Source organism: Monopterus albus, unplaced genomic scaffold (genome assembly GCF_001952655.1).
Source record: "Monopterus albus unplaced genomic scaffold, M_albus_1.0 scaffold135.1, whole genome shotgun sequence".
NCBI classification, from domain to species: domain Eukaryota; kingdom Metazoa; phylum Chordata; class Actinopteri; order Synbranchiformes; family Synbranchidae; genus Monopterus; species Monopterus albus.
In genome coordinates, this window is record NW_018128015.1 from 238,187 (window position 1) to 263,122 (window position 24,936).

Sequence of the window (24,936 nt, forward strand, 5' to 3'; positions counted from 1 at the left end):
AGAAGTTCTCCACAGTTTTGGGGCATCTGAAAACAAAAGATCAAAGCTCTGTTTAGATCTAGTGGAGTGTAACGGACTTCCGAGCAGAACCACAGTGTTCTCAGAAACCTACTCCACAGGGAAGAGCTTGATGTGGATATCTCCCATGGTGGTGTGAATGATGGCGCTGTCTGACACTCTCTTGGGGCCCTCGGCCTGTGTGGCAGCCATCACCTCCTCCTTTGAAGGCTTCTCGTTGAAGATGTCTCTGTCCGAGTCTGCACTCTTGGTGTCCTCTGGTTCTCGCTTTGAGAACTTAAGCATAGCAAAAATGGTTTAACACGGATTCTATTAGAGAAATGTAGCTTGATCATCTTGACCCGGATCTCACCATGTAGAAGCGGTTCTTCTTAAACGCAGTGCAGAAAATGATGGGGTCAGGCTCTATGTTCTTTAAGGCAGGGTTGTCGGATGCCGTCAACTCTACAGTAGGTGCCGCAATCATGGCCTTCGCAACCCCCTGGAAGAGACTCAGCTGGACCACACGAATGTTCTCCAGCTTCCCGAGGATCCGCACACATCTGGGGAACAAGATCCAGACAAATGCGCTGTATATTTGACCTCGACTAGATGTTTTACACCAAGCTGGTGGAAAAAAAACTTCAAGACTTGATCAACTAATTGATACTTCAATCAATCACCCATCAGTGGTGTGTGGGACAAGTGAAGCATACCGGGTTAGAGATCATTGGATCGATGCTTGTGTTAAGATTACTGTATTCAAGTGAGTAAGATTTGCAGTATGTATATTTTTTCCAAGCATGTAGTGTCTTCAACAGGATTTAAAATCATATTTTTATTAATAGAAACTATATTGATGTTCTTACAAAAAGTGTTTTACTTGATTATACTTAGATGTATAAGTTTGGTGTCCTGCTTTGACCCCGTCTAATGTTTAATTTACATCTACATTATTATCTATTCTGCTAATACACTGACATTCTCCTCTAAAAGTCACAGGGTTTGCTTCCACATTTTCTAGTGGAGGTTGTCTATCTCACCTAAAACAAAGACCACCTCATCTAATACAATAAAAAATTAATACACTTCAGTGAAATCAAATATTAACCTTTGGAGAAAGGCAGCAGAGGTGCTATTTCACATACTTCCCGGGAGAGCTTGTACCTGTTGGTTTCCACATTGATGACCTTGATGCCCAGCATGGTCCCATAGAGCACAAAGTGGCCGGTCTCATCAAAGATGATATTTGTCAGTCGGATACCGTCTGCCTTCTCCAGTTCTCTCTCCACAGCCATTCGCCTCCCAAACTCCATGTCGGGCAGCTGCTGCCTCATCTGCTGCAGCTCTGTGAACATCTAACACAAAAGGCTGTGACATGCATGTGAAAGAGCCACATTAGTAAAGCTCCAGGATGAAAAATGACTGAGAACCTACCGTTAATGATTCATCAAAAACTCTCATCAGTTTCCCTGTTAGGAAACGGAAGATCCTGACTTTCCTGTCAGAAGCGATGGTGGCCATTTTCCTCCCATCAGGAGAAAACGCAAGACTGGTGGGGTAGGTTTTGTGTTTGGCAAATTCATACAAGTCTGTATCTGTTTTGTATTCCCAGTGCACATGTCTGGGGAACTTGAATTCATTTGTAACTCTAAATTTGGGATTCAGGCGGATTTGGGACAGTGGAGAGGAGTGCATCTTCTCGAAAACATGGAGCGGTTCGTTCTTTCCCCTTCCATCATAAACAAAGATCTTCCCTGAGGATTTCTCTGAGCAGGCCACTGTGGAAATAGCATCCCCAGGATTGTAGACCCACTCACACTGGCCTGGTTGGAAGCTACACAAAGAAAAGTAAAAAAAAAAATAAATCATGTCACAGTGGAAATGAGGTTTTTGGCCTTTAGCTGTACATGGTACAAAACTGTCTTTCAGACTCACCCCAACTTCAGCATATTGATCATATCAAAGTTGACAACATCAAAAACCTTCATGGCCTGATCATCACCAACAGAACACAAAAGGGCCCCTTCAGCACTGACAGCAATGCTTTCTATCACACCTGCAGGAAAAGCAAGAGCACACTCATCATACCGTACAATACATGTTGTACTGGAGTACACGGTGCAATTAGCATATACTAAAACTACATGCAAGGTAGTCAGCATGTCTGTTCTCTTCTCCCTTTGTCATGCAGACGGTTGAGAAGAGGTTGTGATAAATTCAGTTTGTTTTGTACCAAGGTGACTCCGAAAGTGTTTGACAAACTCTATTCCCTCGTCCTCCTTCTTCTTCCAAAACTTGACATGGCCATCCTGGCTGGCTGTGATAATGAAGTCTGTCCTGAAAAAAGAGGAAATTTACTCTGGTCAGAGCCAAAGAAACTTAAAGCCCTTCGATGCAAATCTGGGGTCTTAGGCTACATAAATAAAACTTCTCCTCTCCCTGTATAAATGTGTCACTGAGGACATTCTGATTATTAACTCCTTTTAGGATGTGAATACGCTTGAGGTTTACAGGCTCTTAACATTAAGTATCAGTGGATTAACACTAATAATAGATACTAACAGATAACCTTTTATTCAATGTGATATCCAGTATAACCTGGTAGGGCTACAGGAAACTATGAAACTTGATTACAATTATTTGTCAACTCCCCTGCCAACATTAAGAAATAATATACAATAAAACAGTGTATTGTTAAAAATACAACATTCAAAGGGTTCTTCTATGTAATAAATGAAATGCATTTTGAATGTAGGGCTGTAAGCTGTAATTTAATATTGTAGACTGTTGAATTTCTACTTCACTCAAAGGGTCTAAATATTTCTTCCACCACTGATTAAAACGGTGAATTAACACTTACTTGGAGCAAACTATGTGTGTGATAACGTCTCTGTGCATGTAGCTCCGTTCATACATCGCAGCTGAAGGGAGGTTGTCCAGATATACGCGCTCAAATTCGAGTACTGAGGAAAACAAAACAAAAACATCCAAGAGTTGGAGGGAGTTTGGTTAACTCTGACTAGCATCGAGTAGCAGGACTCGTATATGGACAAAAATGCGGCGAAGGATTTGACTAGCAACCAACCTTTCCTTTTCTTGGGCTTTGTGGCTTCGCTTGGCATTGGACCGACCCATTCCTCATCTTCTTTAGTCCCATCTTCATCCCGATCGTCATCTGCTTTTCGCTTTAACTCCACATTGTTTTCAGAAGCCGCCATTCTTCCTTTTCCTCCTATTCTTCTTCTGCGGCTTATTAGCGGTTGGCAAACGAATTAGTGCATTACCGCCACCAACTGGTAAGGAGTCGGGATCGTGAGGCTAGTATCAACAATGGATTAAAACACAGTTGAAACGCAAACACAATTTCCTTTTCACACTACCGCCGTCTTTCTCTGCTCTTATGCTCTTCTCACGACCCCGCCCCCGCTGCCGTCTCATTTGTTGAGACTTTAAGTATAGGGTTCAATTTCAGAGCATATACATTTCTTACAGTCAAGAAGTTACTTATGATGTATTTTTCGAACTTGTTTACTGCTTTATATACTATTACAAATAAAAGCGGACAAGAGTTTGTTAAAACTTTGAAATTTAAAAAAATGGACTGTGTACTCGCTATAAAGACAAAGTCAACAACACGGACTTATAAAAATATAATTTTTAATCGGTCGACACACAGTGTAGTTAGTTGTAGTGGAACGACAGTGCTATGCTGTTTCCGGGGGTCTATTGCCATGAAACACTTGGGTCCAACCAAACTTCAACGTAAGGGGGGAATTAAACAATATATTTGATATTGGTCTGTCACCTGCAATACACTTGCAGGTTTGTATTCATGCCGATAAGCTATTTACTATATGTCTTTTGAAACCTAACTAACCGTTCGAGTTTTCTATTGTTGTATAAATAAAAAAATAAGCATTTTTTATTGAGAACTCCCCCGCGTACTCAGAGGTAAACAATAAGCTCACATGTTTAGCCAATATGGCTGTTGACAGAAAAGTATGATTTTTTTTTACTTGTAAAGTAAAATAGCAAACATTAACTTTCTATTGTCTGTGTGGTCGAAGAGTTTAAGTGTCACACAATCTAGAAATATCAGTTTTCTAGTGTTAACAAAAACCACAAAGCCAGCAGCAAAATGAGCAATATTTACATTCAAGAGCCACCAACAAACGGAAAGGTGAGCGCGACTTTTTTTTTTTTTTTTTTTGCAATTTTCCCCTACATAATCGTTTTGTGTGCTTTTCCAACAAAAGCCTTTAATGTATACTTTGCCTTTAGGACTTATAAAGTCCAGGACGTTTGGCTACGTTGCTATGCATCGCTGAACACGATTAAAATGAAGCAATGTACTTATTTGCACATGTCTAAAAGTTGCGTATTTGGGGGCAGCTGTGGCTCAGGAAGTAGAGCGGGTCGTCTCCTAATCAGAAGGTTGACAATTCGACTCTAGGCTTCTTCAGTCCGCAAAACACTGACCTCCCATTTCCTCCCAGTGATGTCACTGGTGTGTGTGAATAGTCAGATAGTATTAAAGCGCTCTGGGTGTGCTGTAATGTGCTGTAATGCCTAGAAAATACTACACAAATTTGCCATTATAATAATAATGCTTTCTTATGTAAATGCCTGATTTATTTTTATTATCTTTTGTTAGGTCCTGTTGAAGACCACAGCAGGGGACATTGACATTGAGTTGTGGTCCAAGGAGGCCCCTAAAGCATGCAGGAACTTTGTACAGCTGTCCATGGAAGGTAAAAAGAAAAACAAAGCACTGCACTTCTCAGCCACACTGCAGAAAGACCAGTTGTTGCAGCTACATCATATAAAATATGTAAAATAAAGTGATACCTTTTATATTTCCCTGTCTTCTAGGGTACTATGATGGCACAATATTCCACAGAGTGGTGCCCGAGTTCATAGTTCAAGGCGGAGATCCCGCTGGAACAGGGGAAGGTGGAGAGTCCATCTATGGCCGGCCATTCAAGGTCAAACTGCTTCACCTTTTGTTTTTAAATTCTATATGATAAATGTTCACACTAACAGAAGCATGAGTGTGACTCATTATTAGGACATATTAACACACGAATCCCTATGTTCAATCATGAGAAAATGTCTGATGTTAAAATCTGCTTTTTTGGAAACGTGCAGTGGAATATCTGTCTTTTTTCAAACTTTCAGGATGAATTTCACTCCAGATTGCGCTTCAACCGAAGAGGGTTGGTTGCCATGGCAAATGCTGGACCACATGATAATGGCAGTCAGTTTTTCTTCACCCTGGCACGTGCAGATGAGCTCAACAATAAACACACCATATTCGGCAAGGTAAATCTGAAGCATACCGATTTATGTGTAAAGTCTGTCCCCAGGCAAATGTCCTTGCACTGAAATGGTTTGTATGGTTATTACAAATGACTGACTGTCACTGTTTTTATCAATCCTGAATGCAGGTCACAGGAGACACTGTTTATAACATGCTGAGACTAGCAGATGTTGCATGTGACAATGATGAAAGGCCTCTGAATCCCCACAAGATAAAAACAGCTGAGGTATTTTCTTGCTCCTCTTCTTCTAGTTCTTCAGAAATCTTTTTGATTATTAGTGTCTCTGTTGTAAACGCTGACGTAAAAACCTTTTTGCCTCTTCCAGGTGCTTCACTGTCCTTTTGATGACGTCATACCTCGTGAGATAAAGAAAGGCAAAAAGGAAAAAGACAAGGAGGAGAGAAAGAAATCGCAGTCAAAAGCCACAAAGTGAGTGCTCAGAGTTGATCTGTCCTAATCCTAACAAGATCTTTGTACTTTGTGCTGCTGGAACCCATTGGCTGTTTGATTCTCCCCATTTTTGTGCTCCCTCTGTCTCATATCCAACCAGCCTTGGCAGCCACATGCACTCTAAAAGAATAAAACTGTTCATTTTGTCTTGGGGTACAACAGATCAGAAAACTCTCGGTTCAGTTTGTGTCACGGATTTTGAGTCATGGATCGGATCCATTTTTTTGATCAGAAAATAAAATAAACATTTTTTTTATAAGATCAAATTTTCAATAAAAAATTCAATGCTCAATTGTTAAACTAACCTGACCAAGGAGTTTGTGAGCCTAATTGTAATGGAAGTGTGACTGGTATGTTTATGACGATGACGATGAGTCTACTTTGTAAAGCGTCTTGAGACGACTTTTGTTGTGATTTGGTGCTATACAAATGACACTGAGTTGAATTAAAGCTCGCCAACGTGTTGTCATTAACGTTGCAGTGAACACATGACTGCTCAGTCTGCATCTGTTCACTGCAACTTTACATCAAAATTTAGGGAATTATTACTTTAAAAGGTAACAGCAGCAGTAAAACTGTATTTGACACTTTGATGGTTAAACGTTGCAATTAATTTGCATACTGAACCGTGGGGGGATTCTGGATCACAGATCAACTTCAGTCCGCTACACCACTAATTTTGTCTGGTGTCAGTAATAAATGTCCATCACTATCTGATAATATGGGATTAAAATAACTTTGATTGATCATCTAAGGTTCTTCTTTTGATTCGTGTGAAAATGGGTGTAGGCATTTTTTGGGCTGACCTCCATAAAAGTTAATCCCAGATACTGATTCATGCAACACATGGTTGGTGACTGCGACAACCTAAAATAAATGTGAGACCTAAGTATAAAAATGTTGTGGCCTTAATTATTCTCTTCTATTCTCGTTTCTTTTGCTTCTGTTTCTAATACAAGTCTTCTGGAGTCTTTCTGGATTATTGTTCCTGGTCATTTAAATGTTTGAGTATTTTCCTTATTGGTGCTCTAGTGCCAACAGTTTTATAATTTTTTGTAGGAACTTCAGCCTGTTATCGTTTGGGGAGGAAGCTGAAGAAGATGAGGAGATGGTGAATCAAGTCAGCCAGGTACTGACTTACAAAACTAGTCTCTGCCAGACAGACCATTAAAACCACCTAACGCTGGCCCAGTCAGCCACACATCATAGCAACAGGGATTGAGTAAGTAATTCGCTTACTGAAGGAAGTCAGTCATTGTAAAGGTTAGTTCGGCCTCAGTTTTCACTTTTCACTGCTGTTTTTGGCTCATGATGGCGATGAGCACCACCTATAAACCGGTTAATCTCTTTCCTACTGTGAGAGGAATGTGTATAAGGTTGTGTTTACTACATGTAATGGTTCTAACTAAGTAGAGTGTTTAGCACAATCTTTCAGAGTCGACATTTGGTGTGTTTGGTGGTAACTGGCCATTGAAAATGTAAATGGATAATATAAGATATTTGCACCATTGTTGATTTTATGATTTTCTATTAAAATGAAAGGAAATGATCAGAAATTGAGGTTATATTAAAATTGAACAATGTTATAAAATGTGGGGGGAAAAAACAAACTCGATTGTTTCTGCTTCCTCAGACACTAAAGGGAAAAAGCAAAAGCAGCCATGACCTTCTGAAAGATGATCCCAGGCTGAGCTCTGTTCCTGCGGTTGATAAGTATGTGCCAACAACTAGTTAATTAATAATTACAATAGCTTTGAGTTTCCTTTTTAAACATTAAACTGTATTAATTCTACTTTAAAAGGAAGAGAAACAAAGGGGCATCAGGAGATGCAGCTGAGGTAAACGCCATTGCTTTTGTTCCCAAAAAGGTTCCCAGAGTCGTTTTTCTCGGATTGTAAGTTCCATTGTGTTCTCCCAGACAGATGAAGAGGCCGATGATGATGTGGAAGATGACATGGATACAGATGAAGAGTGCGATTCAGATGAGAAAGAGAAGATGAGAGATCTTATCATTAAGAAGTTGAAGAAAGAAAAAGGTGTGGAGAAAACGACAGAACCCAGCGAGGAAGAGCGAGGGAAGAAAAGCAGCCGCAGGTACGACTGCATGTTTGTCTCCCATGGTTCTCAGTTCAAATAGTTCAAATGGTTATCTACATCCAGCAGGTGGCAGGTTTGTCTGATACATAGTCTACCTGGTCATCGCTTCAGTCACTGACAACTCCTATATCATGAAGTTGGTATTTCACTTGTAATACAGCGTGATGGCCTGGTGGGGGAGCTGTTGCAATATGTTATGAGTTAACATAATTATATGAGAACAGATCATCTGAACTTTATTTGTCTGACAAGCAGAGCGTTTGGTAAATCCACAGAGAGATAACATGAGCTTTTTATCTATATTTTTATTTACAACACTGAGTTAATTATTTTCATTGGCTGATTAATCTGCTAGTCATTTTTTTATTTCTGTGAAATGTAGAGAAACGGTTTAAAAAAGAGTGTTCCTCAGTGTTCCCTGTCTGACCAGTGAGCACCAGTTCACAACAACAAAATATTTGATTTAATTTCATATATTTCAAAAGTTGAAAATCCTCACATATGAAAACGTGAACTAGTTGGACTAGTTTATGGACTAGTTGTTTGAGCTCTGCGTTTAACTAGTCTTAATATTTCAGTATCAGCTGCAGAAGCAATGAGTAGAAATATTTAGACACCCCAAGGGCCTAGACACTCGAAAAGCAGCGAGTAACACTATTAATAACTGCCTCTGCAACGGCAAATCCCTCCATAACAGTTGGGTTTCGTCTGCTGGTGTCTTTAATGAGGTCGTGGTTGGATTATCGGGCCAGTTTGTTTGTTTATAAATTGTAAAATTTAGATGGTCAGACACAAGCTGGCCGGCTACACACCGGGAAACTGAGCTCATTAGGGACAAAGGATGATTTTCAGTGGAAATACTGTAATTCTTTGTCAGACTTATTAATAATGTCAGTAAGAAGTCTCCCTAGCTACACACACACACACAGTTTTTATTGTGCAACTCATTTGCGTCTTTCATTAGACTCGTAACTTCCTTTCGATCCCCACACCTGCTTTGTATTACACTGGCTGTCTGTTAAAAATGCTAAGACTCAGGCCCACACAGAGATAACTCGCTGAGATGACTGTGACATTATCAGGAGTATTTTCCTCCAAAGTTACAGGAGATATTAAACAACTGTCGTTGCAGGCGGAGTAGCTTTGCATGATGAGTAAACTTCAGCTGTAAAATAGGTAGAATGTTAAATCACACAGATCTTTTATGTTGTACAGCTTTTAATAATAGAAGTATTGATGGTCAGAGATTATGATCACATGGTGCTGGTTTGTTTCCTAGTGTCAGTCTAGTCTCGCTGGGCAGATTTTCAACAGATCACCAATTTGAAGTGAATTTTGAGAAAATCGGACAAATGAAATGCAACTTGATGTGTGTTTTCATCCACTGCTGTTTTGTGTTAGCAGCCTCTCATCAAGATAAACAGCTGGTGGCACAAAATGTTCAGTCTGATGCAATTAAAATACTGCAGAAGAAGAGGGTGTAACCAGACGATGTCATTTAAAGAGCGCTGTAAAACTTGACATGATGGAAAAATGACACTGATGCTTGTTTCATGTGTTCATTTGAGGACAGCTGCATTGCTCTGACTGGATCTGTTCAGTGGACATTTAGGCCACATGCTGTATTTGCATCATGAATCTCCCTCTTGTCATGATTTGCTTTTATCGATACACCAACTTTTTTCACTTCAACCAATCAAACATTTTGCCATATTTTGAGATTTTGTTCAAATTTCCAGTTTTTCACACGCTATTTATTTTATGCATGAATTGAAAAGGTGCGTGAAACAGGTGAATGGAAACCAAACTGTTGTCATCACATGTTCTCCAGCTGTGATTTCACACATGCACACACAACCCCCAAACACTCAGTTGTGACTCACAGGACCAACACCAGTGGGGGTGCTCTTTGAAACAGCAATTTTGGCCCTCAATGCAAATTACTTCACTTACTTTCTGCACTGAAGTGGAAGCAAACACTGCTTCTGTGTGAGCCAACAAGGTGAGACAACATTAGCATGAAAATGACCTGGGGAGAATGGACGAGTGATTTATGCGTCATCTGGCTTTGATTCCGCAGGCCGGCCAGTTTTCTCTCCTACATATCCACTTAACAAGGTAGCCTTCAACACACTAATCAACATACCCTTCTCTCATTAGTGCTAATGGGATAAGGAGCCTGTGAGTTGTGTTTGTGCAGCCTGACTGACAGCCAGCCCAATGCACGCCGACTGTAGTATATTAAACACAAGCACAGATTGTTTTGCTACAAGAACCCAGCACAGTGGTTTGTCTTGGCAATGGATCAAAGAGCAGACCGGTAGGTACAGTGTTAGTCCGAGACAATGGGGGCATTGTTGCAGGGTGAGCGCTGCTTTCCCACCACGGCTTTGCTTGGGGCTCTCGGTTCGTCTGTGCACAAAAACAGGCACATTAACTGGTACCCAGTCACCTGGGAGAAAATGAGACAGCATAGTAGAAGCTGACACTTTTCTCAGTTTTGTTTGGTCTTTAATCCATCTTAACCAGTGGTGGAAAGTAACTAAGTACATTTACTCCTGTACCTTTTGAGGTATCTGTACTTCAGTATTTTCATTTTGTGCTGCTTCATACTTCACTACATTTTAGAGGCAAATAATGTACTTTATACTTCACTACATTTATCTTTATACATTTATTTACTTTTCAAAACCAGATTAATACAAATTTTATTGTAGAATCATAACTTTATTGCTCTCAGATGGAAAATTCACAAGCTACCCAGCAGTATTTAAAGTACTTCACATTATAAGCATATAAATTGCGTAAAACTAGCTTCCCCCCCTTTTATGAGCTGCGACATTAAATGTGATGGACATGATAATGCTTCAGTAATTACGATCCTATAATATGATATACGTTAATGTTAAATGTGCCAGTCTGCATAATGAGTACTTTTAGTACTTTATGTATGTTTGATGCTAAAACTTTGTACTTTTACTTGAGTAACATTTTGAATGCTGGACTTTTACTTGCAAAAGAGTACTTTTACACTGTAGTATTGCTACTTTTACTGAAGTAAGGGATCTGAGTACTTCTTCCACCACTGGTGTTCTATGAGCGATGTGTGTGAAGGACAGTGCGCAGTGAAGTAAGGCCTCAGTCAGGGGAACAACAAGTCAAGGCTGCTGCGGCTACCTTGAAATGAGAAGCCTCCCGGAAACCAAAATACTTTTGCAGTCTTATGTTGCTATCCAGCTGATATTCCACTGTGATATTCCATGATTGTAAAATGCTTGGGTTTGTTCACATTCAGGACCAAGTTGCCAAATAATGGACCAAGAAAATTTTAAGACAGTTGCAGTCAGTCAGAACAGATCCTGTTCATGCTGAGTTTGTGTGAACGTACTGTGTTCGATGTTGTTGCTAAATCTGGCTTCTGTTCTCGGTTTGATGCTTCTTTTATGTTACTATTGATCAAGTCTGGTGTCATGTCTGTGTTTGAAGTAGGCCTCTTTATAAAAGACAGTCCTGAATGAAGTACCGAAAACAGTGTATGTGGTCGTCGCCACTTTTGTTAAACCCGACGGGGCATTACAGGGGAGGCAAAATGCTTCCATATGGCTGTCGGACACAGCCGACTGGAATCTTCTGCCAGATTTACTACATTTCCCTGTCCACCTTTGACACATGCACAGCACTTGAAGGAAGCACTTTTAGCTTTGTGGACAGTGCCACTTGAGTGAGACATCAGACGCTATCTATCCTGACCGAGCAGCCGCACCCGAGGTGTCACTGTGTATTAATTGGCTGCACCTGTCTCTCGTCATCGGTCATAACCCAGCACGTTCTCGGGAAGGGTCACACAGATCCAGAAAGCATTCGGTGCCGCGTTTGTGCAGAAAACTGCTTGAGAGAATCCAGTTCTTGGCAGCGCGACTGTGTATGTTTTGGAACTGCCAGGTTTACACATCTCTGGGCCATTGTATCATGTCTGCACCATACGGGGCACATGCTCGCTGGAAAGACTTCCAGACAGCAGCGCATGTCTCGGACGAGGGGGTTTTGAAAACGCATAAAAACCAGTAGAGCGCCACTTCAGCTTTGATTAAAGTCAGCGTTTGACAGTGTGCACCTTGACTGTGTCTTTCACTCTCAAACAAGCTAAATATTGACAAGGAACAGAAAATTCACAACAAAAAATAAGTGATATAAATCTCGGGAGATCCACTGTGCATTCTGCTAGATTCATTACTTTTTTCCATCTTGAGTAATCAACAGGATCTGGTCAAAAACAGATGAACCACTTTAAAGGAGCAACCTTGTTCCGCTGCCTGGGTAATGCATTGGTCTAGTTCACTCTCCAAAGTCATGCAAATTCCTGTGTTGAGGTTGGATTCCTTCTCACAGTTCTCCTTGGCTTTTGACCAAGCCATGGAGTGCCCCCTGAGGGGAGTTCATCCAGCCATCTTGTTATTCTAGCACATTCATCCACATCATTTGCTCGGTTGTTTGACGTGTTTGGTGTCCAGTGTAGCAGGGAGAAGATTCGGCTTCATCCTTTTGGTGTAATAAGGTGATCATTTTTTTATTTTAAATATAGATTTTACTCGTTGCAGTCACTCAGTGGTTCTATTTAACATTACTTACAGTCATTTGAAGGCTGGAATATGAGGATACACAGAAATCCAAAAAAGGCTAGGGCCCCTACTTGTACATTTTTCGGAGCATGACTGAATTTGTGATGAGCCATGCAGTCATCACTGTTCTATTTTTAAGGCTGTTGTGTTCCCGTGTCAGTCCCAGACTCCTGCCAGACACCGGGCTATCAAATGCAAGGTTCTGTATCATGAGAGAGTTCTTGGTTTACTGCCAGTCTCTTCATATGCTTTTGTTATGACACACTAATTATCCACAATTCTCTGGGTTTCGCTTTGTTAATTTTCTGAAAGAGGAAAAGTAGACCCAGGCCACAGGGACTGACAAGGAGTCACAAAAAGGATTCAGTTCAGTTTCTTCATCTGGCAACTAATGACAACAGCAGAGGGACTTTTCTCCACCTCCTCATGTTTTTTAAATGGCCAGCAGCAGTATCCTTGGGTGGATGGAAGGATCTTTGATTAGATTTGATTTGATTTGATTTGATTCTTTCAAGCATGTAAAGACAGTTGATATATCAACACACATAATTTTACACATATCCAACAAATGCTAATCCAATATCAATGTGCTTATACCTAGTACATGCTTGAATGGAGTAGGAAGAAGTCAGACTTATCCAGTCCTACCCCATGACATCATCTTACCATCATTGGTTTGCAAGCAGTAAATGATTCTCTTCTACACCACACAAGTAATATACTAAAAAAATTTATAACAGAGTGTTAACATTCTTACATAATTACATTCTTAGATAATTGTCTTCTTCTTCTTCTCTCTGGCTTTTGGAGAAATGGGTCAGGCAGTTTCTACAACTGGCCAGTGCTGTGCCAGATGACACCACATTGCTTTGCAGAAAAGGTCGAACCCACCTTTTTTCTGCATGATGCTACCCTGTTGTAGCGGAGGCCCCCCTCGCTGCTGATCTCCGCTGTATAAATGCACTCCCTCCATTCAGACGAATGAGAAGTCTGTGTGCATCTACCTTTAGTCCTCCTTATGTTTTTAGTAACTATTAGTTTCAGACGACTCCTAATCAGCTTAACGGTGTGAACAGGAAGTCACTGTCACATCAGATGGCAGCTAAAAATAACAGTTTAAAGGGCTAATCTGTACATTAAACTTAATTGTAAATATAGTTTTTTAATTTTTACATGGATACATGGACACAAAAACAAACATGTTTCATGTTCATGCACGATACAATGAAAAATCATGGAAATATCCAGTCATGGCATTTGTGGCACAGACTTACTCCTGGCAATTCTTATGTGCAGATGTTTAGCAACAACAAATCTCAGAACTCAAAGATATTCAATGTGCAATTATACTGTAAAACTGAGGAAATTAATTAAATTAGGTAAAACAGGCCTTGGAGCACACAAGGGTGGCTGCTCACAAGACTAATATGTTCTCCAAACGGTCTCACAAATTATGATGACTATTTCAAAGGGAGTATAAATGCACTAGCAAAAAGTAACGGTCTTAAAATGTTGACCAACAATGACTATCAGATGTGTTATTTTGCCCATCTACAACAGTAATCATATTTTAAAACGGAGGATAAAATGGCTGTGTTTAGGTTAATGGATGTCAGTGTTCTGTCTTGGGTTTGACCAGGTTTTACCTCTTCAGTCATGTGAAACTGAAAATGACAGGTTTGTTGCCATTGCTTCGAGACAGAGCTGAGCAGGCGACTTCCTCACGCAGGCCACGTCTGTCTCTGCCAGCCACTGCTATCCTGGCAGCTCAGTCTGGATTCAGCTGCAGCATTTTTCCATCAGGAAATGAGAGGACTAACAACTGTATGTCTGACTGATTCCTGATGTGTGTCCTCAGGAGCAGCAGGGAAGCTAACGAAGAGGAGACATGACATCAAGTCAGCCACAGCTGTTAATATTTGCCAACGCACTTGCACTTAAAATATCACTTCAGTGCTTTGCTCCAGACAGTGTTCAAGAATTAAACTAATGTAATGTGAGTGTTGGAAAACTACAAACAGAAGATTGAACATTCCAGATAAAAGGAGCAAGTAGGATATAAATGAATGTCACTCCATAGAAACAGATGGTAGAAACAAAGGCAGCCATTGTTTGGTCTCACGTTTGTAGGCCAGGGGCTCGGACTGTGCAGCTTACCTGTGCTTTGTGGCTCAGCAACACAATGGGACAAAATCAGAGCTGTCAGGCAGTATGATTTTCAGGTCGTCTGCCAAAAGGGACACTACCTTGAAACCCTGAAGTGGAAATGCCTCAGCTTCTGTCATCCAGCTAAAGGTTTTATGAGGGCAACTGGACGTGAGCCATGTCTGTAATATTTAAGGTAGTGACACATGAGGAAAGGAACTGTAACGGTTTTCATTACTTCTGCCACTAAGTGCATTAATCAGATGTGAGTTTTATGTACCACAAGACATTTATATAGTTAACTGCACAAAATGTGCAGTAATCTCACATGGCTTTACATGCAAAGACATGTGTTCATGCAGATTTATGGACATGAGTCACATGACTGGGGCTCATGAATCTGATGACTTTAGTCTGGACCTGTATGAAAACATTTTAAAAGGCTGTTTTGACTTTAATTCCAGTGACACGTGGCTCATGAAAAAAACTCAAAACAACTTTTTGGTGAAGACGTAGGATCTGAGATGTGCTGGTCTTGTCTTGGGGCTTGGAACATGTCGATTATATACAAGTAGTACAAAAACAACTTTGACTTAAAAGACTTTGGATATATGATATATATGATTTTAACACTGTAGTGAAGTTGTGCAGTTTAGGGTTCATTTGCGTTTTACACCATTCCAGATCTGTACGAGGTGACCAACTTTTGGATTGATTTGGATTTGATCATCCCCAACACTGACTGACAGTGTTTGAAGAGGCTAGAAGTTACAGCCTCTTTCAGTCACTTCCCTCTTTCTGCCGCTGTGATGAAGCCGCTACAGTGACAGTTGCTCATCTCCGAACAAGAAACACGTTGAAATCTTTCTCAGTGGACTCTGTTCCCCCCCGCGCCCCCTTTCTAGTGCTTTCAGGAGCCGGGAGTGAGGAGCAATAATTCTATTAAGTGTGCATCAAATTTATTGAAGTAAGACAAACTTTTAAGGTACATTCTTCATTCTGACTCTTGCACAGAGTGTTTTGCTGTTTTATGTGTTCACATAATTGTCCATGATGTAAAACTTTTTAAAGTTATCTGTGTGTTTTGTTTATTTTCTTACGCAGGAGCCAATGAAAAGTCTTGTCATTTCTCTTTTGTCTGTGAAGCTGTAGTCACTTGGGTCTGCTACTGCTTATAACAGTTTATATGTATATGTTGTGTTGATTTCTCTCCTCACAGTGATGAATTACGGAGAGAGGCGCGGCAGCTGAAGAAGGAACTCCAGGCCATAAAGCAAAGGAAAGAAGAAAGTTCAAAGTCAGCAGTAGATGAAGTCAAGGAAGGTATGAGAACAGCTTGTCTTCCCCTTTGTTTTAATGATGTTTTACTGTTGCCCAGTATACTGTAAATGTTGTGGTTTGATAACTAGGTACCAGGCACCTTTTCACAACAGCTCCAGGCATGACCAGCGTGTCTAAGAGGGTGGTCCACACTACATTCTCTGCTAACAGACACTAAGACAGACAGGCCTCTGATTTTGTCAATTAGTTGCAGACGTCCTCCCCCCACAGACACAAGGGTTTGCATTTTTGTGTTAGCTCTTGCAGAAAATTGTCTGGGTCGAAATTGTTGAGTGGCCACCACAGTTGCACACAGAGCCCCCAGTGTGTTTGTTAGTGTGCAGCTTTGGCCAATGTGATACCATGAAAATCTGCCCCCAAATCTCCCCGGGTCTTCACCACATATCAATCTGTCATAATGGTGTCAATCTCGGGGATTTTGCTGGTGCTGAAACGCATTTTTGAAATGTACAAAAACCACTTAGGCTCGGGGGTTAACTTGGGGTTGAGTGCATATCGCTGTGTAACAATACAGACTAGTTTGCGGGGGGTTCTGCAGGGACCAGCCTAACTGTGGGATTACCACCAACCAGAATTTACTGGAGACCGTGATGGGCTTTTGTTGCTCAAATGTTGTTTTTGTCTCCACAAACACTGATGGTTTTATGTTTTTAAACACAGACACACAGAACCCACTCATGGTTTAATGGTGAGTGGTTCAAGATTTTAGGCGAGAGAGCACAAGATACAATCATCACATTGTGCAAAGATTAACTCTGATTCTGTTGGTTTGTCTGACTTAAGCTGCTTCTACAAACACCCTAAGCAGAAAGAGGCCCTCTCTAAACATCTCCAGATATGAACTCAAGTGTTGAGTCAATAACAGCCTGCACTGTTATATCAAGTGGCAACTAGCCTAAGCTCCTCCATTATCTTACGAGGTATCTAAACCCTGCTAGGGACCTTTGTTCTTCTCTGGCAGCCTAGCCAGAGGCAGGAGTTCTTCATTACATTTCTGTGTTGGAAGCCAAAGTTAATTCCATTAGATGGACATCTTAGATGTCATGGGCCAGTGGTCACTGCAGGGGAGACAGATGTCTGCTCAGATGCTGTAAATCTTGAAACTCAGCTCGGCCACAGAAGAACACTGTGGCGAGGGCTTGTCTCACTGGAGAAGCTGTGCAGCTGCATTGAGGATCCCACTACATCATGCAAAGCTGAAGCCATTCTGCTCTGACCTCTGACCTGTAGCTTCAGTGGTGCTGCACAACATAGAAGTCTGAAATAAGAGATTTTTATCACCAGTTAATTTGCACATTATTTTCTCTGTTTTCAAACAAATAGGATCCAAGATAAAATCTCCAAACTGCATGTTTTGTGTAACCAACACCCCAAATATATTACATTTGAGTATCACATAAGAAAAAGGAAACAGATCTTTACATTTAAGGAGCTGGAACCAGAGAAATGTTCCTTGATAATTACTAAATCAACTAATTGTTTTAGCTCTAAAATATTTAATACAAGATCTTTAACCTTCAAATAAAACTTTCAATTAAAGGATGTACTTCTACTTGTATATAACTGGATGACAACACCGGTACAGTAGCATCTGGTTTTAAACTACATTCATACAGTATATAAACATAAATACAGAGTAAAGCTCTCTAGTCCATGTGATTTACTCCACATAAACACTGTCTTTATTCTGTCTGCTGACATTTTAATACAGATCATTTCCATTATACTGACCCAGGTATTTCACTGCCAGTGTGAAGTGGTTACTAATAGTCCTTACATCAGTACACTCCCACTTTTTTGCTGTTAGTCAGTTTAAGGCACAACTGCTGTTACTGAAGGTAAGTTGAGACCTTTTTCATGGATGTCTGAAGCCTTGAAGCAGCTTTCTTTCCTTCTTCTGCCTCTTTAAATAGTAAGGCAGTTGATTAATCTACTGTATATCTAAAATAATTAGTCTATATACATATAATTTAGTAACTATTTTGAAAATCGCTTAACATTTTGATCACGTTTTCAAGCAAAAATGCCAAACATTTGCTTGGAAACACTCCTCAGTTTGATGATCTTCTGTTTTTCTCAGTTTGATCTCATTGCAAACTGAATATTTGTGGCTTTTGAACTATTGACCGGACAAAACAAGACATTTGAAAACATCAGTATGGGCTCCAGCAAATTGTATTGATTATTATTGTAGACCAAAGACCTAGTTGAATATTTAAAAAAACATCACCAGATTAACTGATTAAAGAAAAACAGTAGTTAGCTGCAGTTGTAATATTTTGTAAATGGTTTCTGCATGAAGCATGTTGGACTTTGGTTCTTGTTACCATTACTAACTCTGAGAGACGAGACAGTCCAAGTAACTTCAAAACAGTGCTGATTTATTCCATGAACACAGGTAAAAATTAACATTACATACTCAGGTATCTTGCACCTCCAACCTGCTCGCAGGCAGATGTAAGATGAAAGACCCTGAACCCACCAGGCCTATACATTATATCCCCTCGGTTGGACTAGCCCCATACTACACAGAAACGTCAGCCGAGACGTCTCTGTTACCAGCTTTGCAGCTGGTCATAGCAGTAGTCAAAACATGAAGCAAATCAATGTGTTAATGTTTGTGTCTGTTGATTAAGTGGTGAGTAACTAAAAACATTCTCACACGACCTCTAGAACATGTCGTGACTTAAACATAAGAACATATTATGGCTAAGGCTACAGTTATACACGTCATAATAATAATATTAACCACCCTGTCTGCTGACAGGCATCAACTCTTCTCTCTAGTTATCCTTGACCAGATGTACCCTGTAGAAACTCATAAGCATGACTAAGCATTTAACAGTCTAACTAGACATCCTATCTCCACTAAACATTTCTAATACATAAAGTATCTATCCAATATCTATCTGACTAAAAATACCTAACAAGCAAGTGCCTATTCCTCGGCCCATGCGTTGGCATGATTAAAGTGAAAAGCAAACTCTCTCTTTACATTTTACCTTTTTGATTTTTTTATCACTTCATTTTTCATCACATAAATTGCAGCATGTTCCTGTAGTCTGGTTTTCTCTTTCTTGGCATGACCACTGGGTCCCAGAGCCAAAAATAAGAGAGCCAATCTGAAACCACTGCCCTTTCAGTATCCATCCAAAATGATGTGGCTTTTATCCCACTTAGGTAATATACAGGTTATGTCTGAGAGCTCTGGTTGTTTTATTACAGCGCTGCCTTGTCACTCATGTTGTTGACTTTGAAGACGTGTCGCAGCACGGTGATGTGTGAAACACCAATTATCTCTGATTAAGATTAGCATGTTATTTTGTCTACTCACTATACCATTTGACAGGTTGGTTATTTTCATTGGACACACAGTGAAATATTTTCATGTTTTAAAAGACTTCTTGGTTGCATAATTTAAGTTGGATCATTTTGATGTGTTTTTGATTGATAATGAGCAGTAATGCGGCTGCTTTGACTTTTCTACTCTACTCTGCTTAATGTCTTTTCAGCCTAGAGGGTCTAGTGAGACTCAGTAGTTTACGCTGTCACTAGTAAACATGACTAGGGACAGCGTAAACTACAGAAGCCTGGTTGGGACAAACTATACAAACTGCATCCTCCAATCTGAAGCTAGGTTAGTGTCAGTCCAGTAGAAGCTCTGGTTACTGCTGATGTGACACAAAGCTCCAGTTCCTCCCAAATTAAAATCATATTAATTCAACACAAAGGGAAAATCCTGACCATGCTAGGTGGCTAATGCTACCAAAACAAACAGGTTAGCTTTAGATACTAACACATCCAGAAGGAAGAAGGCCACATCTGGATCCAGTCTGAGTCCTCTGGCTGCTTTTAACCCTCTCCATGTCAAACAGCCAAACCCATGTTAACCCTGGTTGTTGCTCTTTCTTTGTCCCACTCTCTCTGTGCTAAAGACGCCACCTCTTCACTCTGACAGCTGCTGGTTCAGACTTTTAGCTGCCCAGAGCTCCTCCATGGCAGTTTGACATGACTACTGGCTGGAAAAACCCTTCTTCTAACCTTGGCTAGGCGGCAGGCGGGGCTGATTTACAGACCGTACTTTGACAACAGGAGGCTGTAGGCAGCAGAGGGTCATGGAGGGGGGGTGTGGCTGGGAGACACCATGTCCTGTCCCACTGTCACTGGGTTTATCAGACAGTGTGAGAAATCCTAGTTAACGTACCTTTAAAATCTGCTGATTGTTTAGGAGACATGGGGAACCTCTTTGTCGTCCACAACAACCTTCGGTTGCTGCAACATCAGCAGATTTGTAGCTCTCTTGAATCGAGGTGACAGGAGAGTGGAGGAATGTAGTTAGAAAGGCCACCAAGCTCAAAGATAGTAGTTAGTGACAACAGCTGAATAAGGTGATGTGTATTCCTCATGTAGCACAGCAGGTCACAGACTCCAGGAGGGGGGACTGACGAGGGGAGAGATGGAGGGAGATCACTCGTTGCCTTCATAAATCAAGAGGAAATGTTTGCCCCTCAAGCAGAAGAGCAGATTTTTGTGTTGACATCGCGTGAAGTGGGGAAAGTGTGGCACTTAGATTTCCAGGGCAGGGTTGGTAATTCCAGTGATTGCTCAGCATTTGTTTTCTCTGCCTAAAAGCCACAAGACACGAGAGCTGACCCAAACACCCCATGGGACTAAAGCCATTCATTTTTTCAGTTATCTTCCACTTGGGGAAGATGTATTTTTGCCAAAAACACATCTTCATCTCCTCCACAAAAAATGTAACTTTTGTCATGGAACTTGCATGAGTGAAATACTCCGGTACATAATGTTTGACCTGTTTTTTGACAGCTGACATTTATTTTGTGTGGCAGGAAATGTTGCTAAGGTTCTGTTCCTGTGTCATCATAAAGGATATGCCCTGGATTTTATATACTCAACAGTTATGCTTATGTTATAGAATATATCCTGTAAAAATAGTTTATAAGGTGATTTTCTTTGTTTGTTTGTTTAGCTTTAACATTGTCACAGCCAACTGTGGCTGAGATAAAGAAAAAAAAAGTCAGTAATAATCAGTGGTGACGTCTCTCTTGTTGTTCCAGTGGATAAAAAACCAACCAGTGAGGCGGTAGCTGAGTATCTGGAGGGAAGAAAGAAGTACGAAGAACTCAAGAAACAAAAGTCTAAGAAAGGCTCAGGCAGAGAAGAACAGGTAAAACGCTCTTGAAAAAGAAATCATTTGAGCGGTCAGACTAGAGTCTGTCCCAGTTAACTGTATGTTCTAATGGTGTCTGATCTGTTTGTCTTGTAGACGCTAACCCTCCTCAATCGCTTCAAGTCTAAGCTGTCGTCGGCCATCACCGAAGCTCCAGAGGAGGAAGAGGAGGACGTTGAGGAGCTGGCAGAAGATGACGACAAAGGATGGTCAGTGAACATGATACCTATTTATTTATTTATTTATTCACTTCCTCGGTTTCATCTGTTATTGTGGAATCATTTGTTTGCATTTATTTGCCAGCTGATAAAACAAAGTCTGACACCTGCGTGACTGTGGCCACAAATTTGGGGCTGAGAAAATCAAACATGGTTTTTACTGGAGCTAACTCTGTCCTGGACAATGGAGAAAGAGACAAACATGCAAAATCATTTACCTTCTGGAGACACCTATAATCAATACTTTATTATTCACAATCAAGCTGCATAATTAGCTTATTAGACAGAGAGCGGGTTTGGAGAACATGTTGTACCGTACCTCAGTAGCCTAACTAGCCTAAAAGATTTTGATGCTTCTTACCAGATAGGATTTATGGGCACAGTTGTCTGACACTGCCCGTTTTTAGAAGATTACCAGTTGTTAAATTAATCTGCAGTTGTTTTAATTTCATACCAACCTAAATAAATAGGAGGTTATGTCGATATTTTATGACAACTCTAGTGTCCCTCAGATAAGGACTAGTTTATTATTAAGCGCGTGTAAGCAGCCTTGCTAAGCTTTATATCACTGACACTATTGACTGTAGCAGATATTAGCAGCAGCATGTGAGTACCAGAGTCCTGTCTGCTCCTGGAGAGTTCAAGAAGCAGTCTGGAAAACACACAGTTTTGTGGAAGGAGAGGTTCAAGCAAGTTGGCACAAAAAGCCCTTTTCACTAGGCTCTGCTGATTGTGAACAGAACCTTTTAATATAACAGTAATAGCCATACAAATGAGACAGTAAACTGGTCAGATACTGCAGAAAATCACTCCGTGTACTGGAAGCGATGAGCCTGACCTTTGTCGAAGCCGAAGCTCGCTTCAGATTCTGATAAATGTGTGTGAGTTGTATGCTTATGTCGCAGTGGGATTTGAACCCACAGCCACCAGGATTGGCCATCAGGAAATCAGCGCTGACGCTGTGTTTTTCTCTCGTATTCTGTTTTTCACCAAAGATCTCAGAGTCTACCTACACAGAGTGAGAGTTTGAAATGAATACCATGTGTTTGAGCAAAGTGTCTGTGTGTGAGAGATTTAGAATAACAAAACCTGTAGTTGCTATTAGTCTCAAGAAGCCCCCTTGAAGTCTCTGTCTGTGTGTGGGGGCCCTAATGAATTTGAGAAAAGCCTTGGCTGGCGTTTGGAGCCCCTCCTGGCTGCAGACACCTCACTGTGCTGCCCCCGCCAGGTAAGGTGAGGAGGCAGGGACAGGGGCAGTAGCATAACAGTCCTAGAAAAACACCAGTGGGAAGTCTGTGCCAGTCTAGGAGCACCGTGAACAGAATGTGGGTTACAACAGGTCAGACTTTGGAAGTCAAGTCTGGGCCAGAGGAGGTAAACTATTCCATCTGTGTCTGTGTCTACATATTCAGACTCTCCCTCTTCGTCCCCCTCCTCCTCCTCTTGGTCTCTGCTAACACACACACACTCAATGCAAAGAGCCTGCCGTTGCTCTCGCCATCCCTCCTGTACTGTTTTTATTTGAGTAAAAAAGAGCAAGAAAAATAAATAGAGGAAAGGCTTCTGTAGCCTCCCATCATGGCAGCACAGAGTGGTTTCGATAAGCTGGGTTTCCACATCACGTCTCTGAGCTGTATGACTCCAAGGCTGCGTGGCCGGGAGCCTGTCATCACTAACGCTGCTAGACAAATTATCAGAGGCGGCCTGCTCACACAGCAGGAGTCCTCAGGGTCTGCCAGAGTCTAGCCATGACATTCTAGATGAGCTGTCACAACTCCTGCCGATTTCAAATGAAGACGGGGAGAGAGTGCAGAGCGCACAAACACAACCAAACTGAGCAGTCAGCCAGAGACAATAGCAGACACATACCACATGCTGCACACAGTAGACGAGGCATCAAACCCAAAAGCTAGACAGAGATCGAGGATATGGAGACGGCTTAAAACACACTGGTGCACATGAGCACAATCTACGCACCCAGACATATACAGCACAAGCTCATATAAATGTTTTTCTCCAGCAGATAAGGAAGACCTGTTGATGATGAACAGGCCTTTCTGAGTGTATCTGCTGGGGCTGATGTAGTGCTGTGCAAAAACTTTAGGCACTGAAAGTAAAGTGAGGATGCTTTCAAACATGATGACATGGATAGTTTTTATTAATCAATTAGCATCATACAAAGCACAGTTTGGTGTTTTATTGAACCAGCCCCAGTTCTCCTCACACACCTGCACAGTGTTTCCAGGTCGGTTGTTCCAGCATCTTGGAGAAGGTGCCACAGTTATTCTGTGGATTTAAGGCTGTCTCAGCATCTTCTGTCCCTTCGTGTGATCCCAGACTGACTCCTTTAGTGTTTTCCCACCACAGGAACTTAACGAGCCGTAACCTGGAGCTTCCCATAGCCGTAGTTTGGCAGTGCAGTGGCACCCACAGAGAGGTCACTGCCTGAACTGATCACTCATCAGTCACAAACTTACAAGGGATTAATGTCTTGCTTCTTCACAGTACCAAGGATCTTCACTAGAATTAGAAAGTGGTGATTTGTTTGTAATGACTTACTGTGGAGTTACAGAGGTGACCTTGAAACAGTTCTGAATATTTCATGATACATTTTAATTAGAAGAGCTGAGCTAAATGCATCATCTGGCTTTCACTTAGCGTTTAGCACAAGCCTGTGGAACACTCTCCTCTGGCAACGTGACAGACTTATATTTCACTCAATGTCAGCTGATTCCATGATTATTCATTTTTGAAATATAAAGAATGTTATTATATATTTATGATTGGCAGATGAAAACAGCTGCAGTTAGAATAATAGATGGTTTAAATACTTTTTACAATAATACTGTAATCAAAGTGCTCAAAGCAAGAAGAGACTAGCTTCGAGGTAAAAGCACACGGGCGGTGATTTAGTGGATCCTCTGCTGCTGTTCTTTGAACTCTCTCCATCACTCTCCATCTGATTTAGGATGGCCCATGTTCTGCAGTTTGATGAGCAAACCAGAAAAGTCAAGGATGCCACAATGCAGGATGAGGACACTTTTGAAATCTACGACCCACGCAACCCCGTCAATAAGCGAAGGAGAGAGGAGAGCAAGAAGATCATGAAGGAAAAGAAGGCAAAGAGATGAGGTCCAAGGTCAGCTCCTGTCCAGGTCGTGTGATTGAAGACCTGGTCACACGGCTTCCTGACACTTCTCCACCACAACAGTCTCCTGACTTGAACATCTGGAATGACGACGCTGATGTGGGGTGAATCCCTCTCATCTGTGATGGCAAGGCTTCTTCGCCAGGATAGCGCATCTATCCATCCATTCAGCCATCAGGATTAAGACTGTGGTTGCAGTAACGATCAAGGTCATGATGTGATTGTGTTCAATTTTAACTTTTTTGCCTGTTTACATCCTTCTTTTTCTGTGTATGTTGTGTAGATCTCCATGTACTTTAATGTGAGTGTTTGCCAGAAAGTTAAATTACATTTGTTAAGAAGCTTTAATGATTTGACTTGTAATTTTAAATAAATGTACCACTCAGTTGCCAGTTTATTAAGTACA

The 24,936-nt window shown here is 41.1% G+C and overlaps 2 protein-coding genes across 2 annotated transcripts in view; one reads left to right on the top strand and one right to left on the bottom strand.

Moving 5' to 3' along the window:
* The window catches only part of ppwd1 (peptidylprolyl isomerase domain and WD repeat containing 1), a 6,430-nt gene extending 2,920 nt beyond the window's left edge, over window positions 1-3,510 (bottom strand). Inside the window, 10 exon segments of the mRNA XM_020613562.1 lie at window position 1; window positions 3-26; window positions 113-294; window positions 371-560; window positions 1,165-1,355; window positions 1,435-1,834; window positions 1,936-2,056; window positions 2,234-2,337; window positions 2,861-2,963; window positions 3,086-3,510. The exon segment at window position 1 is cut by the window's left edge and continues 51 nt beyond it. Of these exon segments, the coding sequence (XP_020469218.1) occupies window position 1; window positions 3-26; window positions 113-294; window positions 371-560; window positions 1,165-1,355; window positions 1,435-1,834; window positions 1,936-2,056; window positions 2,234-2,337; window positions 2,861-2,963; window positions 3,086-3,218 (1,449 nt within the window). The 5' untranslated portion in view covers window positions 3,219-3,510.
* A 424-nt stretch (window positions 3,511-3,934) lies between these two features.
* cwc27 (CWC27 spliceosome associated cyclophilin) lies at window positions 3,935-24,936 on the top strand. The gene is made up of 14 exons (XM_020613624.1): window positions 3,935-4,180; window positions 4,655-4,751; window positions 4,873-4,985; window positions 5,179-5,322; window positions 5,448-5,546; window positions 5,647-5,750; window positions 6,831-6,900; window positions 7,405-7,484; window positions 7,573-7,609; window positions 7,690-7,865; window positions 15,852-15,955; window positions 21,052-21,161; window positions 21,261-21,373; window positions 24,351-24,936. The coding sequence occupies exons 1-14, from the start codon at window positions 4,139-4,141 to the stop codon at window positions 24,511-24,513; spliced, it is 1,452 nt and encodes a 483-aa protein (XP_020469280.1). The 5' UTR covers window positions 3,935-4,138; the 3' UTR covers window positions 24,514-24,936.

Bases quoted from the DNA above. Each gene is read 5' to 3' on its own strand.
- cwc27 (XM_020613624.1), top strand. From the start codon at position 4,139: ATGAGCAATATTTACATTCAAGAGCCACCAACAAACGGAAAG. The intron at 5,751-6,830 runs GTGAGTGCTCAG...AATTTTTTGTAG, and splicing joins TCGCAGTCAAAAGCCACAAA to GAACTTCAGCCTGTTATCGT. The intron at 6,901-7,404 runs GTACTGACTTAC...CTGCTTCCTCAG, and splicing joins TGGTGAATCAAGTCAGCCAG to ACACTAAAGGGAAAAAGCAA.